The sequence below is a fragment of the Phasianus colchicus genome, chromosome 16 (assembly GCF_987193195.1).
Source record: "Phasianus colchicus chromosome 16, bPhaCol1.hap1.1, whole genome shotgun sequence".
In the NCBI taxonomy this organism is placed as follows: Eukaryota; Metazoa; Chordata; class Aves; order Galliformes; family Phasianidae; genus Phasianus; species Phasianus colchicus.
The window spans coordinates 12,672,356-12,693,247 of NC_143451.1; the positions used below are offsets into that span (position 1 = coordinate 12,672,356).

A 20,892-nucleotide genomic window follows, 5' to 3' on the forward strand; every position below is an offset into this window, starting at 1 on the left:
TAAATACTAGATACATTAACTCAAGATGCATGAATGGATTCTTGCATTGTAAAAACCTTCAATGCTTTCGAAGTACAAGGAGCTGCTGGTGTGCTCTGGGTGCAATGGCAACCCAAGAGTTCTCAGAGCAGGAAGGTAAGGAGGTTTGTCATGAATTCCTGGCGTGCCTTGCTGCCCCTGTTGCCTTTGACAAAAAGCCAAGTGTGATTTAACATCTTGCAACCTGGCAGACAGTATCGGCTGGAGGAAGCAGCGAAATGGAAGCGCTCATGAAACTGAGAAGTCAGGGATGCATGGCAAGGAGGAGGGAAGGAAAGGAGGAGAAAATCCCACTCTGCCCTGCTGCAGCTCAACAGGTTATACTACAAATATAGATGGACAGATGACAATTCAAACACAGCATCAGGAATGCAGTGTAATCCTGACTTGGGAACACACACACTGCGGAGCCTGGCAGAACTTCCCTTCTCACAGCAGGACTTATTTTCCTCTCTTTAGCCACAGATTTGCTTAAGTGTGGTTTCTAACCCAACGTGCAAGCAGAAGGAAAACCCAACAGCCGCAGCTCCTCTGCTCCCAACCCTCTCCTCCCAGCTCCTTACCCAGGATGATGCCGTTGGGCTCCTCTGGTGGCTGCCAGACGATGCGCACTGATGTCAGCCTCACCTCAGGGAACACCAGCCTGATGGGTGGCCCGGGGGCTGTAGGGGGACAGAGGTACAGCAGGCACAAAGTGTCAGAGAGGTTACAAGTTTCCCAATCTCACCGAAGGCAGCCAAGCCGTAGCTCACCAATAATAAATAGGTGGTTAGGAGCACCCATACGCATGCAAAACGCATGGATTCAGAGGAATTCCGTCCACAGGTGTTGGAATTGAATAATATCTCCTTTCTGTGGCCCCAGTGCTGGCTTTGAACTGCCTCCTGATTTTACATGTGTATTCTAAACACAGAGGTCTGAGGCAGCGAACCCGATGCACGCTGATGCAGACAGCTGGCAGCTGCAATGGCCATCCCGGGTTTGCGAGGTGAGGAGATGTTAATTTACACATTTGCATCTCCAAAATTTCCCCTTCGGCACAAATTCCACCTGCCTCACCCCTGATGATACATTTAATTAAGCGGAGCCCAGAGGAGACACAACATATTTATGTCAGGAGTACGGAGAAGGAAGAACAATTTGTATCATTTGCCAACAGGCACTTAAGGAGGGAGCTGCTATAATGGGGTTATCTAAAACAAACAGTTCTAAATATTTCACATTATAGTCTGATGTGTGCAATTCTGTGACTGCTCTTTCATTCCCTGCAGAGTTCTGCTAATATTAACTTATCTTTGTTTCCTTTCAAAGTCACCACACAGGCTGAATGCTGAGAAAACGGCTACAAAAATGCCTGGGAGCAACTGTTCCTGCTCTGCCCCATCCCTGTCCCCACTCAATCCCACCCCTATGGCCACTCCATCCCATCCCTGTCCTTATACACTGCAGTAAATGCCACGTTCAGCCAGGAGTCTGAACGTGTTTGCAGCCCAACCAAACATCTTTAATGAAGTTCCTTGTAGATAGCAATTTTTATTCCGTTTCTACTGGGAACATTTTGATGAGAAAAGAAATTTCTTTTTGTTTTTTTTTCTATTTTTCATTCATTGGGACTAATAAGCAGAAGCCTCTTACACAGACACTATCCATCATTTAATAGTGAAAAGGCAATGAAACTAAAAGCAACTGCAAAGCCAGAAATGCTTTAAGAGTTGAATTAAATTTCTGTCAAACTCCATCAGCAGGAACGCTCTCACCCCATAGATGTGTTCAAACAAAGGTGGGGTGAGGAAGGGGCTGCTCAGGGTCTCTCCTCAAAACAAACTGTACTCCGGAGACCCTGAGCTCATGGGAAGCACTGGGGGAGGCTACAAAGATTGGCTCCTATGAACCCTTCCTGGCTCAGTCCTTATTCTTTTGGAAAATGAGAATGGATTGTTGAAGCTGCAAATTCCACATCTCTCCTTCAGCCCAAGCAGACCCAGGTTTGTTTACTGCTTCCAATTGCAGTGCTCTACTTTTAGCTTAGAGCATGATTGAACATCAATTGGCATTTATAATTGGGCTCTAAAAACTGTCTACGGTAGAAATTTTCTACATCGAGCTTCAGAGGACAAATCATTTTAGATTTTTTCCCCTTCACCAACTGAGGGGAAAGAGGAAATGGGCAACTGGTTTTCTGCCAAATTCTCATCCCATGGCCAATGGAGCAGTGCTGTTATGCAGAGTAAGGATCAATTCCTTTAAGCTCAAAGTCAAAAAACAATCCAAACAACCTCAGTTTGGCCTTTCTATACACTTGCATCACTACAAGAAAGCGGCGTTATCATCGGGACTAAGTAAGGCCCTTATTCTGGAAGCCCATACACTTACCATCATCCTTGGTTCTCTCAGTAACAGCAGGAGAGCTGGGGACTCCATCCCCAATGCGAGTGAATGCCAACACCCGGATCTCATAGAGCACAAACTTGCGCAGGCCGGACAGCAGGCAGGACTGTGTGTGGTTGCCTCTTACTGTTTGGCTCCTTGGTTCAGAGTCTAAATCTTTTGCTTTGTAAAGTATCTGCAGAATAAGGTGGAATAAATGCATGTGAATACAGAAAGAAAAAGTTATTACGTGAGAATTGAAAAAGGGGCATGTATTTAAAATGTGCCTTTTCACGAGATATGAGATTAAATTCAGCCATCAACCCTTCCAAAACCAGCACGCTTCTGATATCTCATCCTGTTGAGTTATGGATGATATTAACATCCCTCAGGTGAGCAATAAATAATAAATAGAAAAATGTAGCCAGGTAGTGCTTTAATAACAAAGTGAACACGAAGCTCCAGCTGCGTACCTTGTAACCCAGGATGAGACCATTTTGCTCTGACTCGGGGACTGCAGACCATGTCAGAAGGATCTGAGTTGAGCTCACGGCTTCAGCAGACACGTTCTCAGGAGGAGCAGAGGGAACTAGAATCAGAGACGAAAGAGGTAAGGCTTTCTAGATGATGCTGTTCTATCTCCCTGTCTGGTTGGGATTGTTTGGGGATCCTTTGGAAGACTACCCTAATCCCAAAGCACTCAGATACACTCTAGACAACGCCTTCTTCTCTCGTATTCATTATACATCACCTTTACATTTCAGCTTACTTCACATTCTTTTACCAGTTCATGTAAAAAACACAATATTTGTAAAGAGCTTAACACTCAGCACTAAGCACTGTCTACAGACAGGCACTAAATACAGGCAGACACGAATAAACTTCAGGTTCTTTATATTTGCAGTAATTAGAGTTACGTTTAGACTGCTGGACTTCTACAAAGTCTATCTCCCAGGTTTTTCTCTCCTGTACATTTTATTTCCCTATGCCAAAAGTGAGAAATCTTTATGAATGGGAGTTTATCTTATAGTATGATCTGTTGTAACATGAAGTTTTATGCCACCCTGGCTTCCTATATTATTCAAAAGGAAATTATAGCATCTTGTCTAGAGTTAGCAATAATTCCAGCCACTGGATTTCACCCAGACCTCCCAGTTCAGTGAGAAGTGTTTTAACCTCAAAGCCTTTTGATTATGTGATGGTGCTTAACATTTGCAATACATCAATTATAGACAGATACATTAAGGCAAGGTGTATTTTCAGGGACTGATACGGTGTAAATGAAAGATATGCCTATTTCATTTATGTTGTAAAATTGGCTCTTATGAAACCACGATCATTATTAGAATGGATGGCACAGGAACACTGTAATTTTCTGTTACTCGACAGAGGAGCAAACCTGCATTTTCTAATGCATGCCATTAAAACTCAACCCAATGCAGAACCACCAGGCAGCTGCAAGCTTTTGTGGGCAAGCTCAATAGCTATGCAATGTTATGCAAGCAGAACCAGAGATTATTTTTAAGAGTTCACATTTTATGCTGCCCTTTACCATTTTTTTTTTTTCCTCATGGCATTTCCAACATCTGAAGGGTATTATCTCTCCTAAAGCGTGATACACCTGTCAGACCTTGAGAGAACATTCACCAAGTTATGTTACATGAGTACTCGTGGACAGCAAAGCTTGATTAGGTGCTGAGTACATCGCAAAGCGGAGCACAAATCTCTGCCAAAAAGTAATGCTTCCCTGGCTGTCCGAATGAAAGAACAGATCAGCTGGTTTGAAGGCTAGCCTGAATCTCCTAGCAACATGAGCAAGATAATGAGTATGACACCAGAATTAATATAAATGGAAAAATAAAATACACCAACCCCCACCCCTGCGCACTCAAGGTTAACCACAGAGATAGTCATTTCTGAAACAATTTCCCTGTTACCAATTATTTGGGACACGAGAAGCAGGGCACCATCACACGCCATTGCAGCAGACTGAAATCTGATTTTTTTTCCCCCTCTAATGCTGAAATGCTCTTTTTTTTTTTTTTTTTAAATCTCCTAGATCCATCCCCCACAAGGATATAATTATGTTAAAGGAAAATAGATTGCCAGGAGCCATGAATGTCTTTGGATAGCTGCCACAACTTTATCTGTAGATCTTCACAAAGAGTTACTCCCACATGAATCACTTCTGGAGAGAGAAAGGGTGGAGGTGGGTCGCGGGAAACCAGAACACAAAGAGGAAAGAAGCCCTTTCCAGCCACATTTATTTTTATTTTATCTGGTTTGAACCTATTCAGGAGCAAAAGTTCCTTTATTTTACAAATATTTCTTTTCCCCTTTGATCAGCACCCACCAGATATCCCAAATTCACAAAAGGTCGGGCTGCGGCCCTGTGTGCATGGCTGCTTTGAGGTGTTTGTGCCATCCTGCTGCTGGCAGGGGGATGCTGAAGCTCACAAAGGACAGAATGGCAGATGGGAAGGTTTATTAGCCCACACTCCTCTTAATCCCCAGCAATGGCCAGAACAGCTCAATGTCCCCTCTCTCTGGGGAGGAATCTCAGCCCAGCACCTGAATGGCAGCCATCCTTGCACTCATCGTGCATTTCATTCTACTTTAATTTTCCACTGCTACTGTCATACTGGTGTTGAGAATTATGTTTTAATATGGATGTACGAATTCAGGGTGTGCAACTGATATTACAGATTTTATTGTTGCCCGTCTCTTATCAGGCAACACAGTTTGATCAGCCCTTTAAAGAATGAATTGAAATGTAACATCCATTTATCCGACCCCTCTCCTCACTCAGGATATCCTGCTTCATAGTAATTATGGTTTGCTGTGACTGATCACTGACTTGAGTGAGGCGTATAATCCCTCTTTCCCCTGCAAACTCTGATGCTGTTTCCTTAACTGTCGTGCTGAAGACTTTGCTGGAAGCTCCAAAGCAGAGTTCTCATTAGTAACCTGCAAGAACAGAGCAGAAGCCAAGCAACAGTGTCCAAAAAAAAAATAAAATAAAATCTCAGAGCTTGAAAGAAATGAACTGGAAAGACTGAAACGAAATGATTAGCTAATCCAGCAAAGTGCCAGCTGCACGACGTGCTTTAGAAGATCAAATATAGGAAATTATAGAGTTACTGGTACTTTGCACTGGGACTTCAATAACAACTCAAGTTTTTTAGTTATCTGTGTTGACATCTAAGATCCTCTTTCTACATCTGATAAAACCGTATTTAATATACAGCAAATGATGCTGTTGCATGTCTTTAACTGGGCCCAAAGCAGCCTTCAATAAGCTAGTTTCTATTCTGGCATTCTAAAAAAGCTAGATAGTACGACGACGTGGTTCTCTCCACTTTTTTGCAGCTCGTTTTAGCTGAATACTCTTAATTGTTTTCTGAAAGTAAAAATTAAGCTGGCATATGGTACATCTGACATCAATTAAGAAGTACAAGTTCGGAGCTAGGTTCGTGGCAAAAGCAACATAGCTGCCTATAAAATTAGATATCAGGGGCCCACTCTCAGCTTGCACAGACTGACAAATTTCTGCAGTGACACTGGGCCACATCTGAATTACCCAGCCACGCTTTATCACATGGTAACTGCTTCGTGAAGGTCAGGCTCTGACAAATCAAGGGACTGATCCTTGCCATGTGCGTGTGCCCATGCTCATGTAGGAGCTCATTTTGTGAGGCAAGCACACGCACTCGTGTAACTGAACGCCTGAAGATATCAAGGCACTGAGTGAGGTGTGTTTGGGATGAACTGTTTGAAAATAAGAGGGTTTATGTTTAAAACAAATCAGCCCCATCGAAGTTTCTCTACAATTTACAATTCTTCACACTTTTTTGCTTTCTCTTTATCATGCCCACTATCATTTACAGTGTATAGAGTGGAAACTGAGCTTGTTACTCTGCAGTTAACACCAGAATGTTTAGGAGACCTAAAGTACTTTGAAAGCATACGTGTATGCGATTTCTCTCATAATTCAAAAGCCAATTCCAAAAAAGTGCTTTGACCTCTTTCTCTGAGTATAGGTAACTTTTATCCATATTTTAACTCCATTTGGAGGTGCACACAGGTTAAGTGCAGATTCCCTCTCACGCAGCTTGCTGCTATGCCAGTGCTTTTTTGTGTACTGCAAACCTAAAAAGATGCAACCAGAAGTCTGAGCCTTGACTTGCTCTATTCAAGAAATCAGATGTTAGTATCAAAGAAAGTACATGAGAAAAAAAAACCACACACACAAATGAGTCCTTATGGCCCAGATCACAGCTTTGTATTATTCTGATCCTGGTTTCAGCGTGCCTCCTATAATCAGTTTCAAGTCAACCCTCTTTGAATACTGCAAGAGGAAATGCCAAACACACACGTGTAACCTCTGATCTTTAGATGCTGAGCAAGAGCACTGTAATCCTAAGGTTTTATGAAATTGCTTAATCTTAGTATTTACTTCCTTTCAAAAGAAGTGTTTGAAGAGCAGTGGGAAGGAGAAAATGGAGAACACGGTATCTTTTTATTATGACACAAAACACTTCAAAACTACTTTGTCTAGGTCACGCTATCTCTAACTCCAGTACAAACATGCCCTGCTTAAAATACCTCTGGCAATAGCTTTCCAATTACTCCTTCCCAAAAAGCACCACTTTAATGGAGTGGGATGACTTTGTCTAGCCTTCTTCTCAGCAGTTCAAAGGACAGTTACGTGAGGCAGCAGAGCAAATTGTGCACTATGCACAGCTCTCACGCTTCATGCCAAATGTTGCTGCATGGTGCAGAGTGCACACGCATGCACATACGTAGCTATCAAGCTGGGGCATGGATATGATTGAATTCCGAAACATTTTCATGAAGAAAAATGGAAAAAAAAAAAAAAAAGTAAGAAAAAATATCAGCATTGGGCTTTGCATAAATACAAGTCACAAAGAGCTTTTAGTAGTTAACTTTTAAACCATGTGTGTCATCTATTCTTTTATTCATCTGCAACATAAATTTTAATTTATCAGGTGCATGCAGGGCAGGTTTGGGAATAGGTGATGTGGAAGCTAACAGCCAAAGAGGAGCTTTTCAAGATCTGTCTTTACTGTTGCTGCTGTGCTGACAATAATTTACTGCTGCCCAAAGTTGTGAGTTTGCTGACACTGTCTGAAGTCTCTATGATCCTATGGATGAATCAGACAACACAGTACCTGTGCTCCATGTCTACGTGAAGGTTATGTCTACATAAAGGTTACGTCTACATGAAGGTTATGTCTGTATAACCTTCCGTACACAGTTTTAGATGGTAGTTTTGAAAACGTGTCGTCAAAAGCTCAAATAATTATCTCACTTCCACGTGGCTCATTAGCCCTCTAAAATAATTTGTGCCCTTTTAGAAATACGTAGTGCTTGAAATTAAATTTCAGATAACCACGACTGCCAGAAAACCTGCCTCAGGCCAGGAGTGGACTGGGGAAGGGGAGAATGAGGGGCAATGAAGCTGTTAAGGAGGAAGAAGAGGCAGAGAAGGATGGACGTGAGCTCCTTGTGCTGCCTGTGATGCTGCCAAACTGTGGCAGGAGCAGGAAGAGGTTGTTTTATTTGCTTTAAATAAACAAGGTTTAAACAAACCTTTCATGCAGGTTTATAGGTTTATGTATGAGAACATGAGAGGAGTAAAATTCTTAAATATATAAATAAGCTCCCTCAAACGTCTCCATATCTTTTCACCTTCAGTGCACCCAGAGATTGTTTTCCTTCTGTTTTTGATTTCATGGGTCAACAAGAAAAAAAAAAAACTGAACAACAAAAGGCATCACATGCTGAAAATCCTCTGATTTGTCCTTCCCAGCCGACGTGGGGCTCTGACTCACCGGACTCCCGCGTCCGACCTCGCACCACTTCGCTCCACGGTCCTGCCCCAATGGCGTTGAAGGCCTGGATCTGCAGCTCGTACTCCGTCCACTCCTCCAGCTCCTCGATGGTGCACTCCCTTTCCAGCCGGTCGTTGATGACCTTCAGCAGGGCGGAAGGCTGCAGATCCACGCGCCAGAACTTGATGCGGTACCCCACGGACTCTGGGTTGCCATTGTACTGCGTGTCGGGCAGGGGCTGGGGGAGAAATCCAAAGAGAAGCCCAATATTACAGCTCAGAGCACGGTGCCAGAGCTTTGCAAATGACATACCAGGGCGGTCTGAACTCGTGTAAGGCCACAAGATGGCAAAAGAGATGGAAGGGCTAATTTACATTTCATGGCCTCTGATTTCTGTGTTGTTTGAGATTTCAATTTTAACTTGAATTTCGTGCCACATTGATACGCAGACAGAACTATGCCTCTTGCTGTGGGTGCATCAACAGAGATGAAACCAATGCAATATACTCAGGACTTTGTGATTAAATATGGAAATGAATGATAAATTGCTGAAGCATGTGACAAATTCATTTATCGTACTTTTTTTAAAATATTTTTTTTTTTTTACTGACTCTCTCCCTGCTCATTTATCAGCAGAGATTTATTCCAGTATTCCAACTCCCCAAGCAATTTCAGAGATTAAAATATGAAATAATTAGCCTACTTCATGAAGTTTCAAGTTTTTCCTCATAAAACTAACTACACGATGCTACAGATGGCTGAGATTCAGTTCTGACTCACTGGCAAAGTTTGATATCCATTAACATTTCACAGCGCAGAAGACTATACCCTGCAGGCAAGCGGGGCTAAAAATGTGACCCCTGTTCTGTTGGAAGGAAGGAATTCCCAGCTCCCAGAGGGACACAGATTCACCTGTAGGTCTTGAGAAAGAGAGATTAAATGCTTTCAAATGCTGATGTTATCAAGCATGAAAAAGGTACGCTGCAGCATTTTTAGCTGTGCTGTTGGCTCCTCCTGAACCCTGCACAGTTGGACTCATGAAAACCAGGCTTCCTAGATAGTACAGCAGGGAAACACAAGTCTAAAAGTTTTTGAAAACAACTCGGAGTTGATTTTGATGTAAGATATGTGGTCATGGAACCAAAGGTCTAAAAATGTGGGCATGGTGAAGCCATGAATGAGTTACGTGGGTCCTACCAGATAATGTCAAAGCTCTCCTATAGACACCACTGTTCATTTGGTGGGACCCTGAGACATTTCATGAGTGTCTACAGGTCAGATCTGTCAGTCTTTCAGAGTTCAGAACTCAATTGTGCTCTTCAATAGCAAATTGGAATTATTCCCCGATGATGGGAGCGACCCTCTCTTGTCTCCATAGCCAGATTTTGTCTCCCAGCTGTAAGGAGGTTATGCATGGAAAAGGTAACGTGTGGGCAAAAGAAAACGTGTGCTTCATCAGCTTCACACCACAGTAACCCCCAGAAAATCCTACCCAGGGAGAAATAAAACCATTCTGGAGCAAACTTATTGCCAAACAAGTCCCCCTGTGTGTGGTAAGCGAGACAGTCAAAGGAACACAACGGTGTCACCAACCACTGCATCTTTGCAATTAATTCTTTGTTTCTAGATTTTATCACATAACCCCACAGCCTTTCCCATATCTATCTTCCTACGGGAGTGTAATGTGCAAACTTTGCCATCTTTGAACCGCTCGGTACCTGCAGAATGGCTGTCAATGGCCCCTGTGTACCTCCTGGGGACAGTTTTACTCAGCACAAACAACTGAGCCCCAGGAAACTGCAAATTGGCTCCAGCATTATATTTCTGTCCCACACGTTGACCCAGACGGTGGAACTGGAGTCTCAGAAGCCAAGGTTTTACACACAGGCATATATTCCCCTGATGAAGTGGCAGAGGCAGTGGCAGTAGGCAATTTAAGTGATTAATAAGGCACTTAAGGTAAGTCTCAGATTTCCGACTATTCTGAAAAAAGGAAATAATTTTGCCGTCAGCCTCATGCTGAACGCGAGGGAAAAGCATTCCCGAGCTGCAGGCAGCTCCTAGGAACCGAGCTGCACCCCAGCTGCCAGCACCCCACCCCTGCACCCATCCATCCCCATCTCACCACCCAGCGCATCCGCAGGCTGCTCTCGCTGGCCGTGCGCACGCTCACGCTGCTGGGGGCCACGTCTGGAGGGGCTTGCAGGGTCTGGATGACACGTGAGGGTTGGCTCAGTGGGCTGGCACCCACCACGTTCACCTGCCGCATCCGGAACCTGAGGTGGAAGGGAGAGGCAGAGTGTGGGATCAACCCGAGAGCCCCCTGGAGTGGGAGGGATGGGGAGCGACAGGGCGGGTACAACTCAACAGCCTGCAAAGGTGGTTGTGTGCAGGTCCCCTTTGTATTCACGGCTGAATGGTTTGCGGTAACTGTGCTCAGATCCTCTCAGGTATTAGAAAAAATGAAAATGAAAATGAGATTAGCTTAGGGTCGATTAGAAACTTAGGTATTTGTGTGAGAAATTTATGTTAATTATGCCAAGTCTGATGAGCTTATGCTGGCAGTAAGTGATTTTCTTTTGCAGTGTTTATACAATACATCCAGAAAGGTATTAAAATATCAAACTTCAGATATTCTCATTCCCTGTCAATATAAAAAATATACCAGTGATAACATTTCCCCTCAATTACTGGTTGAAAGAAGCTGATTTATCCTTGCGCTGCGTTTTCAGCCTTCCTGCACAAGAAAGATTAAGTTATTTAATATGGATATGGCTCTTTAAAAAATAACCTGTCTGCTTGAAACCATCTCTTCCACAATAGAAATCCCCATTGGGTCACAGAAGACTCAGAGAAATCTTTCTGCAGGAAGCACCAAATAATTAAGACGTGCTGCTCATTTCAGATGCTCTCACACTTCATGGGCACAAGTACGTCCATCAGAGGTACCCAGCACATGACCTGCTCATATGAAACACTGCATTTTTGGACCTAATGGCTGAATTTGGGATAAGAGTGAGCTAGTCAACACGGCTGTGTTTGTTTATCTGCTCTGCTCAACCCTAGAAAAGGCACTACAGGAAACACATTGAACAAATGCACTGAACAAATATTGTCCTTGATTCTACTCTCAAAGCATTGGCACAAAACGTAGAAAAGAAGCTGGCCAATAAAGATGGGTTCTTGTAATTAGCTCTCATTATTTATTTCCTTGACGTGTAATGATTAAAGCTGATTACAGAACAATGAATACATTTGGCACCAACCTTTTGGATTTCCAAAAGCAAAATAAAATTGTTCTGTGTAAACAAAACTCAAAAGCTCATCCCTGTGTTGGTGCATGCCTGAGAGGAAACAGCCAGCCAAAATTCAAGGAACGGCGCTAGCGTGTGAATGATGATGAAAAAAATCAGAGGGGGTCACTCCAGTATTTAATAGGTACAGAAGGAATATAAGCACGATACTCCAGAGACAAATGCAGCAGTCAAACAAACCAAAAAGTTCAATGTTTACAAAATAAATCCCAAACTCATCATATACTTCCTTATTGTTTGTTATCTCTATGGAATTTCTCTATGCAGATCCTAGGCGTGCAAGTGATGCCTACTTCACATGGACTCTGAACACTGAGTTGTGGTACAACCTGCACTTCACATATGACTCTCTCCATCTTTAAGGACTGGCTTTTTTTTTTTTTGGTAGAGACCCTAGCAAGATATTTTATAAAGCATTTTTCTGCTAGGACTGAATATCTCAAATTCTCAGATCTTGCCTGTGCTAAATCAACACATCATTTGCACTGATTGATTTTAAAAATCCATCTCATTTAACTGGGGTGCACCCAGGATGTAGATTCACCTCAATCAGCCTAAACCTTGCATATATCTATTAAGTTTAATTCGGGAAATTCTTATAAACAAAGATTTCACCTAATTGATGCTACCAAATTAAGCTAAATCAATAAAATGTTTAAGCTGGTGTAAATATGTAATTACAAGTTTGCACCAGTTTAGCTACAATTGATTTGTCACTGACTGATGTTACAGTGGTGGTGCACTCTTCAGATGAGGGAAGTCACAGGATATCAGTAACCCACAGTACTCCTCACTGTGCACTTGGCTTCCCTTTTAACGTGAGGAACTGTATTGCATGTAAATTACAATTAACAGTATCAGACAAGTAATTTTAAGTATAAACTGTGGAAACAGTGAACCTTTCTCCCTTTTGTTCAGATAACAAAATACAACCAGCTGTTCTTGATTAGGAAAGCTGTTCCACGCTGCAACTTGCTATTTTTTTTTAATCATACTGCAGCTAATTACCTGCTGTTCTTACCTGTAATGAGTGTAAGGAGTAAGGTTTGGTACCTCCAGCATCTGAGCATCAGGTTCATTGTCCACCTCGTGGAGACTCACCCACTCCTCTTCATCACCCAGTACGCCCACCTACACATGGGAAAGATCAATATAAAACACAAGGATGTCTGTGTTTATGCATATATACGTAGATAATTACATACACTCATTTTTTTTACAATGTGTGCCTCCACTACCGAGGAAGGAAAACTACTTCTGAACACACAACATCCAGTTAGTATTTATTTTCATATGACAAAGCTCTAGTAAGAGCGTGGCCACATTAGCCAATTTTCCTTGTACTGTTGGGACTTCACTGGGATTCTCTGAGAGGATCTATTCCAGAAGAACACCATGGGAGAGCTATTACCCAATTCAATCTCACTGCAACAATATGAAAGTATCAAGGAGTAATATAACAAAATGAAGAATAGCCTTGATAATAACTCACATGAACTGATGCATACTAAATAAGTCTCAATGGAGACAAATGCCACAGAAATGAAGACAGAGAAACAAGAACAAAGTCAAAGTACAGAAGTGTTTTAACCTCAGCTGCTGGGATGCACTTAGACCAGGCTCATCCACGTGAAGTGCTTTGTATTAATTAATCCCAGCACTCTGCTGAAAGTCAGCCCAACACATTCCCTCAGCCACAGAGCTGTTAGAAGGGACAGAAGGGTGATGGGAACTGAGAGCACTGCTTTCCATATAGATTGCTGGAGATGCAATGGAGTTGAACGGGGGCTTAAGGAGGAAGCCAACAAGGCGTGAGAAGAAGGCCAGTGAGATGTGAGACCCTGGGAGACAGCAGTGCTGGTGTGCAGGGCTGTGTGCTGAACAGTGTGGGAAGGGAGAGGGATGAGAGCTGGTGGATGGCTGAGTGTCACTTTGGAGTGTCACAAGAGCAGAGAGATGGGATCTTAGACAAGGCTCCCTGCTATAATTCCTTAGCACTTTTATTCCAGTGCTTCAAACCTGCCATAAAGAAAGAGGGTCAGTGCTTCAATGAAATGTTGTTGTCACTCTGTTCTTTCACTGCAGCTCTGGAAAGATCCCACTTCATCAAATATCCTTCAGGGATGGACAAACACTCCAGTCAGCTGGCATTCCAGCCCCAACAACAGAAAATACCATTTAGTGAGAGCCATGAGCCTGGCCATATTTGAAGTCAGTTCCCTCACCCTATCTTGGTGTCCACAATTCTGTATTGAGGGATACTGGAGGGACAAAAGCAGCTACTCCCTTCAGCATCTATTTATGGCCTTGATGTCCATGATGGTGACTAATCCTTTTTGAAACCTACTGACACTACCTACTTCCACTCACTGCTCTGGCAACAAATTTCAGAAGCTCACAACCTACTGTGAAAAGAGTAACCTGCTTTAATCTTTTGAAAATAGATCTCTTACGACTTCTGCATACTAGTTACAGCCATAGACATTATCAAGGCAGTTGATAGGCAACACAGCCCAAACTATCTAGCAAATCCCAAGTATTTCAAACAGAAAATTAGGTTTCATTCACTTCCATTTTTTTTTTTTTTCCCTCCAGGAGAAGAAGCCTGATTTATTTATAGATGTTTTAGTTCTTTGCTCACTCAGGAGTCAATGTGCTGCATATTTATGTTTGTGCATGAAGAAATGACACAAGGAAAATTAGGCCAAAGAAATAAGTTCTGCATTGCATTGTGAGAGGAAGCCTCGGTGATCTTTCTAGCAGAGGACTGCTTCCATGGGGGAAGGTGCTTGCAAAGGTGTTGATTGGTCTTTGAGTACTGATGGGAATCAAATACACTGATACACACCAAAGATCTTATTAAAAAGATGTCAGTGTAAATTATGGATCTTTTGAAATTCCCAGACCCAACAGTGCTCCAGAAAATGTGAAGTTCCTAGATAGAGAAGCTTAATGAAGCAGCTCAATGCAGGTCTGCCTGGGAACACAGAACTGCCCTAAAACCAACACAGAGAACAAAGAGATGCTATAGATATAGATTATACAAATGTCCTTATAAAAGACTACATGAGGAAAGAAAGAAGGAGAGGATGGATTTCAGTCACAGAAACACTGAAAACTTTTAATAAAACATTTGTGATTAATTCTGTAGAAAAGACTTTGTAGAATGCTTATTTTAATGAAATTCCTTGCTCTTAACAGCATCAATTCAAAGTGCTGCAGTAATTGTACAGCAACCATCCACAGTGTTTTGGAGGCTGCAAATAATCTCCAGGAGTGCATTAGAGTTTTCTTTTTATATTCTAAGAACAATAAACCCTTGTAAAAATATTACTTGCATAGGAAAAAAAAAAAAAAAAAAAAGACTGCAGGTTTCAATCGTTATGCAGCAGCAGGCAGATCATTAATCCACATTAAGGACCACATGGTTCAGACCCATAGGCCCAAAGGGCTGTAAACAATCAGCACTGACTCGAGCTTGAGAGGTGTCCAAAACCTCTGCCTGTTCTGCAGACGTGCATTCACCAGCTGGCTGCAAAGAGGGAAATATTAAGGATCTTTTACTGATTGAGAGCTGGTGAAAGCTCTTATGTGCCCAGGACCAAGGCAAGTCCCTCAGAAGCCATCCCAGGACACATCTTTCTAATTTTAAATGCGTTCCCTGCTAGGAATGATGGGTACATCCTATAAGGAAATAGAAAGTGACAACCAAGTTGCTTCTACTGGCTGCCCTGAGGCTCAGGAGCCAGCAGGTAACAGGTGGCTGCTACCTGGTTCAGGAGTGGGGGGACCTGGGGCACAGACAGTCCCAGTACACCCCTTTCAGGCTCATTCTCTGCTGAAAGGCTGTGATGGAGAAGTAGTAGAAGACATCAAGCACAGGCAGAGTTCTGTAATTCAGTAAAACTTCTTAAAACAAAGAGATGAGGAACTTGCTTTAGTTAGAATAATACCTTGCAATGTGCCAGGATCTGGTGCCAGCACCTGGGCAACTTCAAGAGTTTGATCTGCTGCTGCAGTCAGTAGCACATTTAAGAGTGTGCTGCCTTTGTGGGGAGCTTTTCCAAAGCAGGAGGGCACTCAGCTCGAGGGTAGCATGGTAAGCAGCATGGGGACTGCTGCGTGATTTCTGATCGTGCAGCCAAGCAATCCTAGGTGACTGTTACTCAGTACAAGTTTCACTTATTTAGCAGTTATCTCAGAAATGAGCCTTGGAAGAGAATCTTCACCGATGGGCTCCTATATTTTTAACTTCTGCAAGGCATTTAGCAGGTTCCAAGTTTCAGGCTTTTGAAAGAAAAGAAAATTATTTTTTGCTGAAGAACTCTGATGTTAGATCAGAGGAAACATTTCTGTTTCAAAAATCAGAGTACAAAGGGATTCCCACAAGGCAAAAAAGAACTATGGGCAATGGTTAGGATAAGAGAGTCCTATGGGGGGCCGCAGAGTCCCCTGTGAGCCAGGCTGCATTAAATAAAGTTAATTTGCAGGCTTATTTCTTATTGTTGGTTTTTGGATAGCAGTATCCTCAAACTTCAGAAAAGGATTATGCTTGTGGCAGATGCACACGTATTCATGTGTGCATTGTTTTAGGAGGCAGATGAGAACACCAACTGTTTTGCTGTTGCCATCGGCATAAAAACTCTTTAAGAAATGTACTCTGCATCTTAACAGTTCTCAGTACAATAAGGCCACGAGCCCCAGGAGATCAGCAGGAACTGCCACAATTAAAATACCTATCTCCACCGCATCGCTTCATATGATTCCCCATAACTATCAGCCACGTATAAATCCCCATCTCTAGGCTGTTACCAAGGCATTATGTTCAATAAAAGATCACATTCATTTATTATTACAGAAATGAGATGGTATAAAGCAATATTGGAAATGATGTCAGAACTTTTTACTTCTCTACGGACTAGTTTCTCCATTTCTAAAACTGGTAATTTTTACAAATTTTATCAATTGACTTAACGTTGTCAGTTGGGATGCACTATGTAAGTGAATTTCCACTTAAAAAAAAAAATTCAACAAAAAAAAATTAACTTTGGAATGTCAAATCATTTGCTGCAGTTTTTCTTTTAAGACAGTAATGCTTCCAAAATTGTGAACAGTTATTAAGCACTAACAGCAGGATAGGGAAACACGATGTTTCTGTGCGTTACAGAAGTACCCTGTGTTCTGCTATAGTTCAAGATATGTCAGAGTTTTCATTATAGAGGTCTATAACTCAGGCATTTGAAATCACTTTGGGAGAAATTTGGTGCACAGGATGTCAGCCTGGGTGCCATTTTTTTCCTACAAAATCCTTAAATCGATTCACCCATTTTTGATTTAAAGATTGGCGAAGTCATAATATTGTCAGGGCTTCAGACACTTTATTTACCAGCTCTGAAGAGAAAATGACACCAAGAGAATCACCTCGTACAATGGATGAGTCCTATCTGGGTCACTGACAACCTACAAAACCCAACAAATTCATGGCGAAAGTGAGGTCCATCCCAACTCACAGCCTTACAAGAGAACACAGTGAGGATGCTTTTAAGGTTTTTGTACTTTGAAACTCCCTTTTCCAGTTCTGCTGTTGCTCATGATAATATTATAAGGAAATCTCTATTCAAACAGCAGAAAGGTTCTAAGAAAATCCTCTAAGTAAGCCCATGTACTCATGGCTCTCTGACCTGTGCAACACCCAAATGCCACTTATGAAGAGGTGCTGCAAATCTTCTGCTGTCTGCACAATAACATTGATCACCAGAAAACAAATTAGGCGCAACAGAGGTCAACCTGGCTTCTCTCATCAGCCCATGGAAAGCTCAGTGTTGTGGCCTGGGCCTGTACTCATACCAAGGAACAGCCATGACACTGCCATTTATGTTCTTCTTCCAACAAAACCTCAAGAAAAATAAGAGCAAAATAAATGGAATCTGCTGCAGCATAGAGAGTGTGCAAACACGAAAGCATATTAAGGGATTCATAGACATCCGTCATTGCAAATTGCCAGAAAAATATGTCTGCAATATATATTCTGAATCTGAGAGTACAGGATGATTGCTGGTAATAGGAAGGATTTACTGAAACTCTTTGGGGATGAACATGTAGTCTGAGTGTCAATGCCACAAGACCATTACTTTTGGACCTTCTGAACAAGTGTCTGCAAAACCTTTATATCACATTTGACTCTCTTCTCTTTAGATTATACTGCATGTAATGGAAAAGCAATTTTAGAAATACTTTTTAAATGGCATGGTACTTTTTTGCAGCTTTTGGTTTGGAAATCCAGTTTGCTCCAGTCCTCACAGTTCTAAATGTGACCACAGAAGAGAAACTGCTGAAAAAAGATTTAAGAAATCCTTTCAGAAGTACAGAAAGTGGCTTTACTAGAAACACAGAAATGGGATTTTCAACGCTTGATATTTCAGTATCTACCAGCACTAACATCTTAAAGACCTGAGTCTCCTCTCATGTTCACTGACATAATTGAGAATTAGTTCCACAGTGGATCCCGTCAATTTACATCCCAGCACAAAAAGCAGAAGCCAAGGCCAGATGTAAAAAATTTCACATAAACTGGAATTCCCAGCTGTGTTTTCATTCAGACTGTTCATAAAGTATCAGACTTCAAAAATGGCACTTGGCCAAAATGGAACATTTGGAAGATTTTCTAGACCTGCCCTCATCAATAAAGTTTTGTGCCACAAAGGAAGAAGGAATAAAAACACGCTTGTGAGGACACAGAAAACTAGAGAAAGAGTGTAGCCCCAAGAGAGATGAATGAGCAGTACAATATAAATGGGGTGTCCAATGCAAAACTACCACCCAGCTGTACAGAGGGGAACATGGACTGACATGCAGGACGGCTCTTCATCATGCCATAACTGTTATGTAAAAGTCTGTACGTCCTGGACACGTAGACATAAAAACCCTCGGAACCCAGCGGGGCAGGTCCAGGGCAGCTTAGCTCCAAGCCAGGATGGAGACATTCCTGCCCTCAACTCCTGCTCACATCACCACGTTCTCATCTCCTGCTCTGCAGTGGGGATCTTCTAATTGCACACAGCCTGTACAGAGACTTGATCTGTCTGAAACCCATTTGTTCTTGGCTAGGCCAACCCCTACAGCTCCAGATATGACAGCATAGAGAAGCTAGGAGCAAGAAAGTCTTGCTGGGAGTGATGGGGATGAAGAGAGAGGATAGGACAACCTGACCTCCTGGTTTAGCCTGGCTAAAGGCGCTGTGAGATTGCACTTCAACAGAGTAGAAAAGTTTGAATAAAGTGCTGGCAGAAAGGGGCTGTGAACAAAGGATTATAGGCAGCTGTCATCCTGGAAACAGGATTTACTGTATCAGTAAGAAATCATCAATTTCTTTGCATAACTGAAAAGATTTCTTGTTAATCATGTGAGCGAGATTTTTTTTTCCAAGTATTAAATCCATTTGGAATAATGTTTCTTGCTGTGCCAAAGCTGAACAGTGTGGTGTGGTGCAAAGAAATGCTCAGACTCAGCATGACAGATTCTGCTGTAATTTTCCTGTTGGAGCAAATATAAGCAGATCCAGGATCTACCAGAACCATCAGTTTACCAGCAGTGCATAAGATACTGACAGGTCTTTGTGAACACCCATCTCTCCCTTCCTTCCCTGCACACCAAGAACCCTCCAATTGCTACTGGTACCCACGGCTCTACAAGGATGTGGACAAACACTGTGGCAATAATTACTGCCATTTTAAAGCATTCAAATTTGCTTAATTTCAGTGGCTTTTTGTAATTCTTGATCACAGAATTGAATTCCTACCAACACCAATGCAATGCTCCAACACATGATTCCCAAGGTGTGCCAAGCCACCAAATCGTAAAAATTCAGCATTTAATTCTGCAATATGCAGTAATGTGGATGTAAATTGTACAAAATGTACCAACTTGTTCACAACAGTTTCGTTATCAAGTGAAGTGATTGTATCAACATGCCTAAGTGGTGATGGTGATTTAAGAAGTCCAACATTTGGTCTTAAAAACAGATTATATTATTTATAAACATCTGTGGGTGGAAAGGAAGAAGCAAAGCTCATCTGTCAGGAAAACAAATGAGGAATATGTAAGCCCTCCAAGGCATAATGGCAGCAGAAGGAGGAATATCGTTTAAGGCTGATGAAGGTGAGAATTCAGCCTACTCAAATCTAGAAGCCTGGACAGAAAACCTCAGGATATTTCCTTACAAAATGGCACAAATACACCCAGTGTCTCAAACAATGGCATCTTAACCGTTCACTGCAATTCTCCCCATACTTCTGCTCTATGAGATAATTTCAGGTTAGCACCTGGTCTGAATGTGAACCTATCAGGACACAAACTCAGGTTTGAAACCATTTCTAAAATAAATGGACCAAACTCTGGTGAATGAGTTGCTTGTGATGATCCTTTTTTGACTCAGTGAGAGCTCCCCATCAGGGCCATACCTGGCCTTCCACTATCCACTTGCAGATGGAGGTCTTGCCATCATAGCCTGGACGGAACTGAAGTGTGGCAGAGCGAGGGCTGATGTTGGAGATCACCAGGTTGGATGGAGCGCCTGGAAGTTCTGTAGAGAGAGAAACAACACATGAGAGATGGAAATGTTCCTGGTATAAAGCACTGAAGCACAGGCTGCCAGCGTTTCAGCATTGAAAATACCTTTATAACAATTGCTATAGAGAAAATAGGGTTGGTTTTATTGTTGGGATTTTTTTTTTTTTGGCTAAGTATTAAATACAACATTACAATTTCTGCTGCTCTGAGCATGCACTGCATTTTACAGATCAAAAATGAAGAGAGTCCCTCTATAGAACTGCAGCTACAATTTTGGGGAGGTGGAGTAACAGACAAAGCCTGGTGGCTGGGGGAAGGCACTTCCCAAGGCATCTAGTTCTGCTGCACTGCTTTTTGTCTACAATTATAATTATTTTACTTATGGTATATACAGCTTTAATATATTAACAACGGAAAAAGACTCCCAGGTTTTTGGGCAGTGGAAGGGTTTTATGCTTCTCATATTGATCTACAATAGATGGGTTTTATAAGCCATTTCTGATGGCTGCATAAAGCAAAATGATTTTTTTTTTTTTTTTTTAATTTCTGCTGTAAATAAAGAGGGTGACCTTCTATGGGGAAAAATCTGTAGCTCCAATCAGATCGCTGCCTCACATCAGTCAAGCTTACAGCAGCATTTACATTTTTAATACTGCCTGAATTATCAACAAAAACAAGCCCAGGAAAGGGATTAAATATAGATTGTTCAGAATAAATTTCCAATAGTACCTGCATTCATAAGCAATGGA

At 42.1% G+C, this 20,892-nt stretch overlaps 1 protein-coding gene across 1 annotated transcript in view; it reads right to left on the reverse strand.

Moving 5' to 3' along the window:
• SDK1 (sidekick cell adhesion molecule 1) overlaps positions 1 to 20,892 on the reverse strand; it is a 364,412-nt gene that overhangs the window by 69,503 nt on the left and 274,017 nt on the right. Inside the window, exons 23-29 of the mRNA XM_031606919.2 lie at positions 20,035 to 20,156; positions 12,597 to 12,706; positions 10,387 to 10,537; positions 8,262 to 8,499; positions 2,880 to 2,995; positions 2,413 to 2,602; positions 603 to 701 (exon numbers count right to left, since the gene is read on the reverse strand). Coding sequence (XP_031462779.2) covers positions 603 to 701; positions 2,413 to 2,602; positions 2,880 to 2,995; positions 8,262 to 8,499; positions 10,387 to 10,537; positions 12,597 to 12,706; positions 20,035 to 20,156 — 1,026 coding nt within the window. The remainder of the gene's footprint in view (positions 1 to 602; positions 702 to 2,412; positions 2,603 to 2,879; positions 2,996 to 8,261; positions 8,500 to 10,386; positions 10,538 to 12,596; positions 12,707 to 20,034; positions 20,157 to 20,892) is intronic.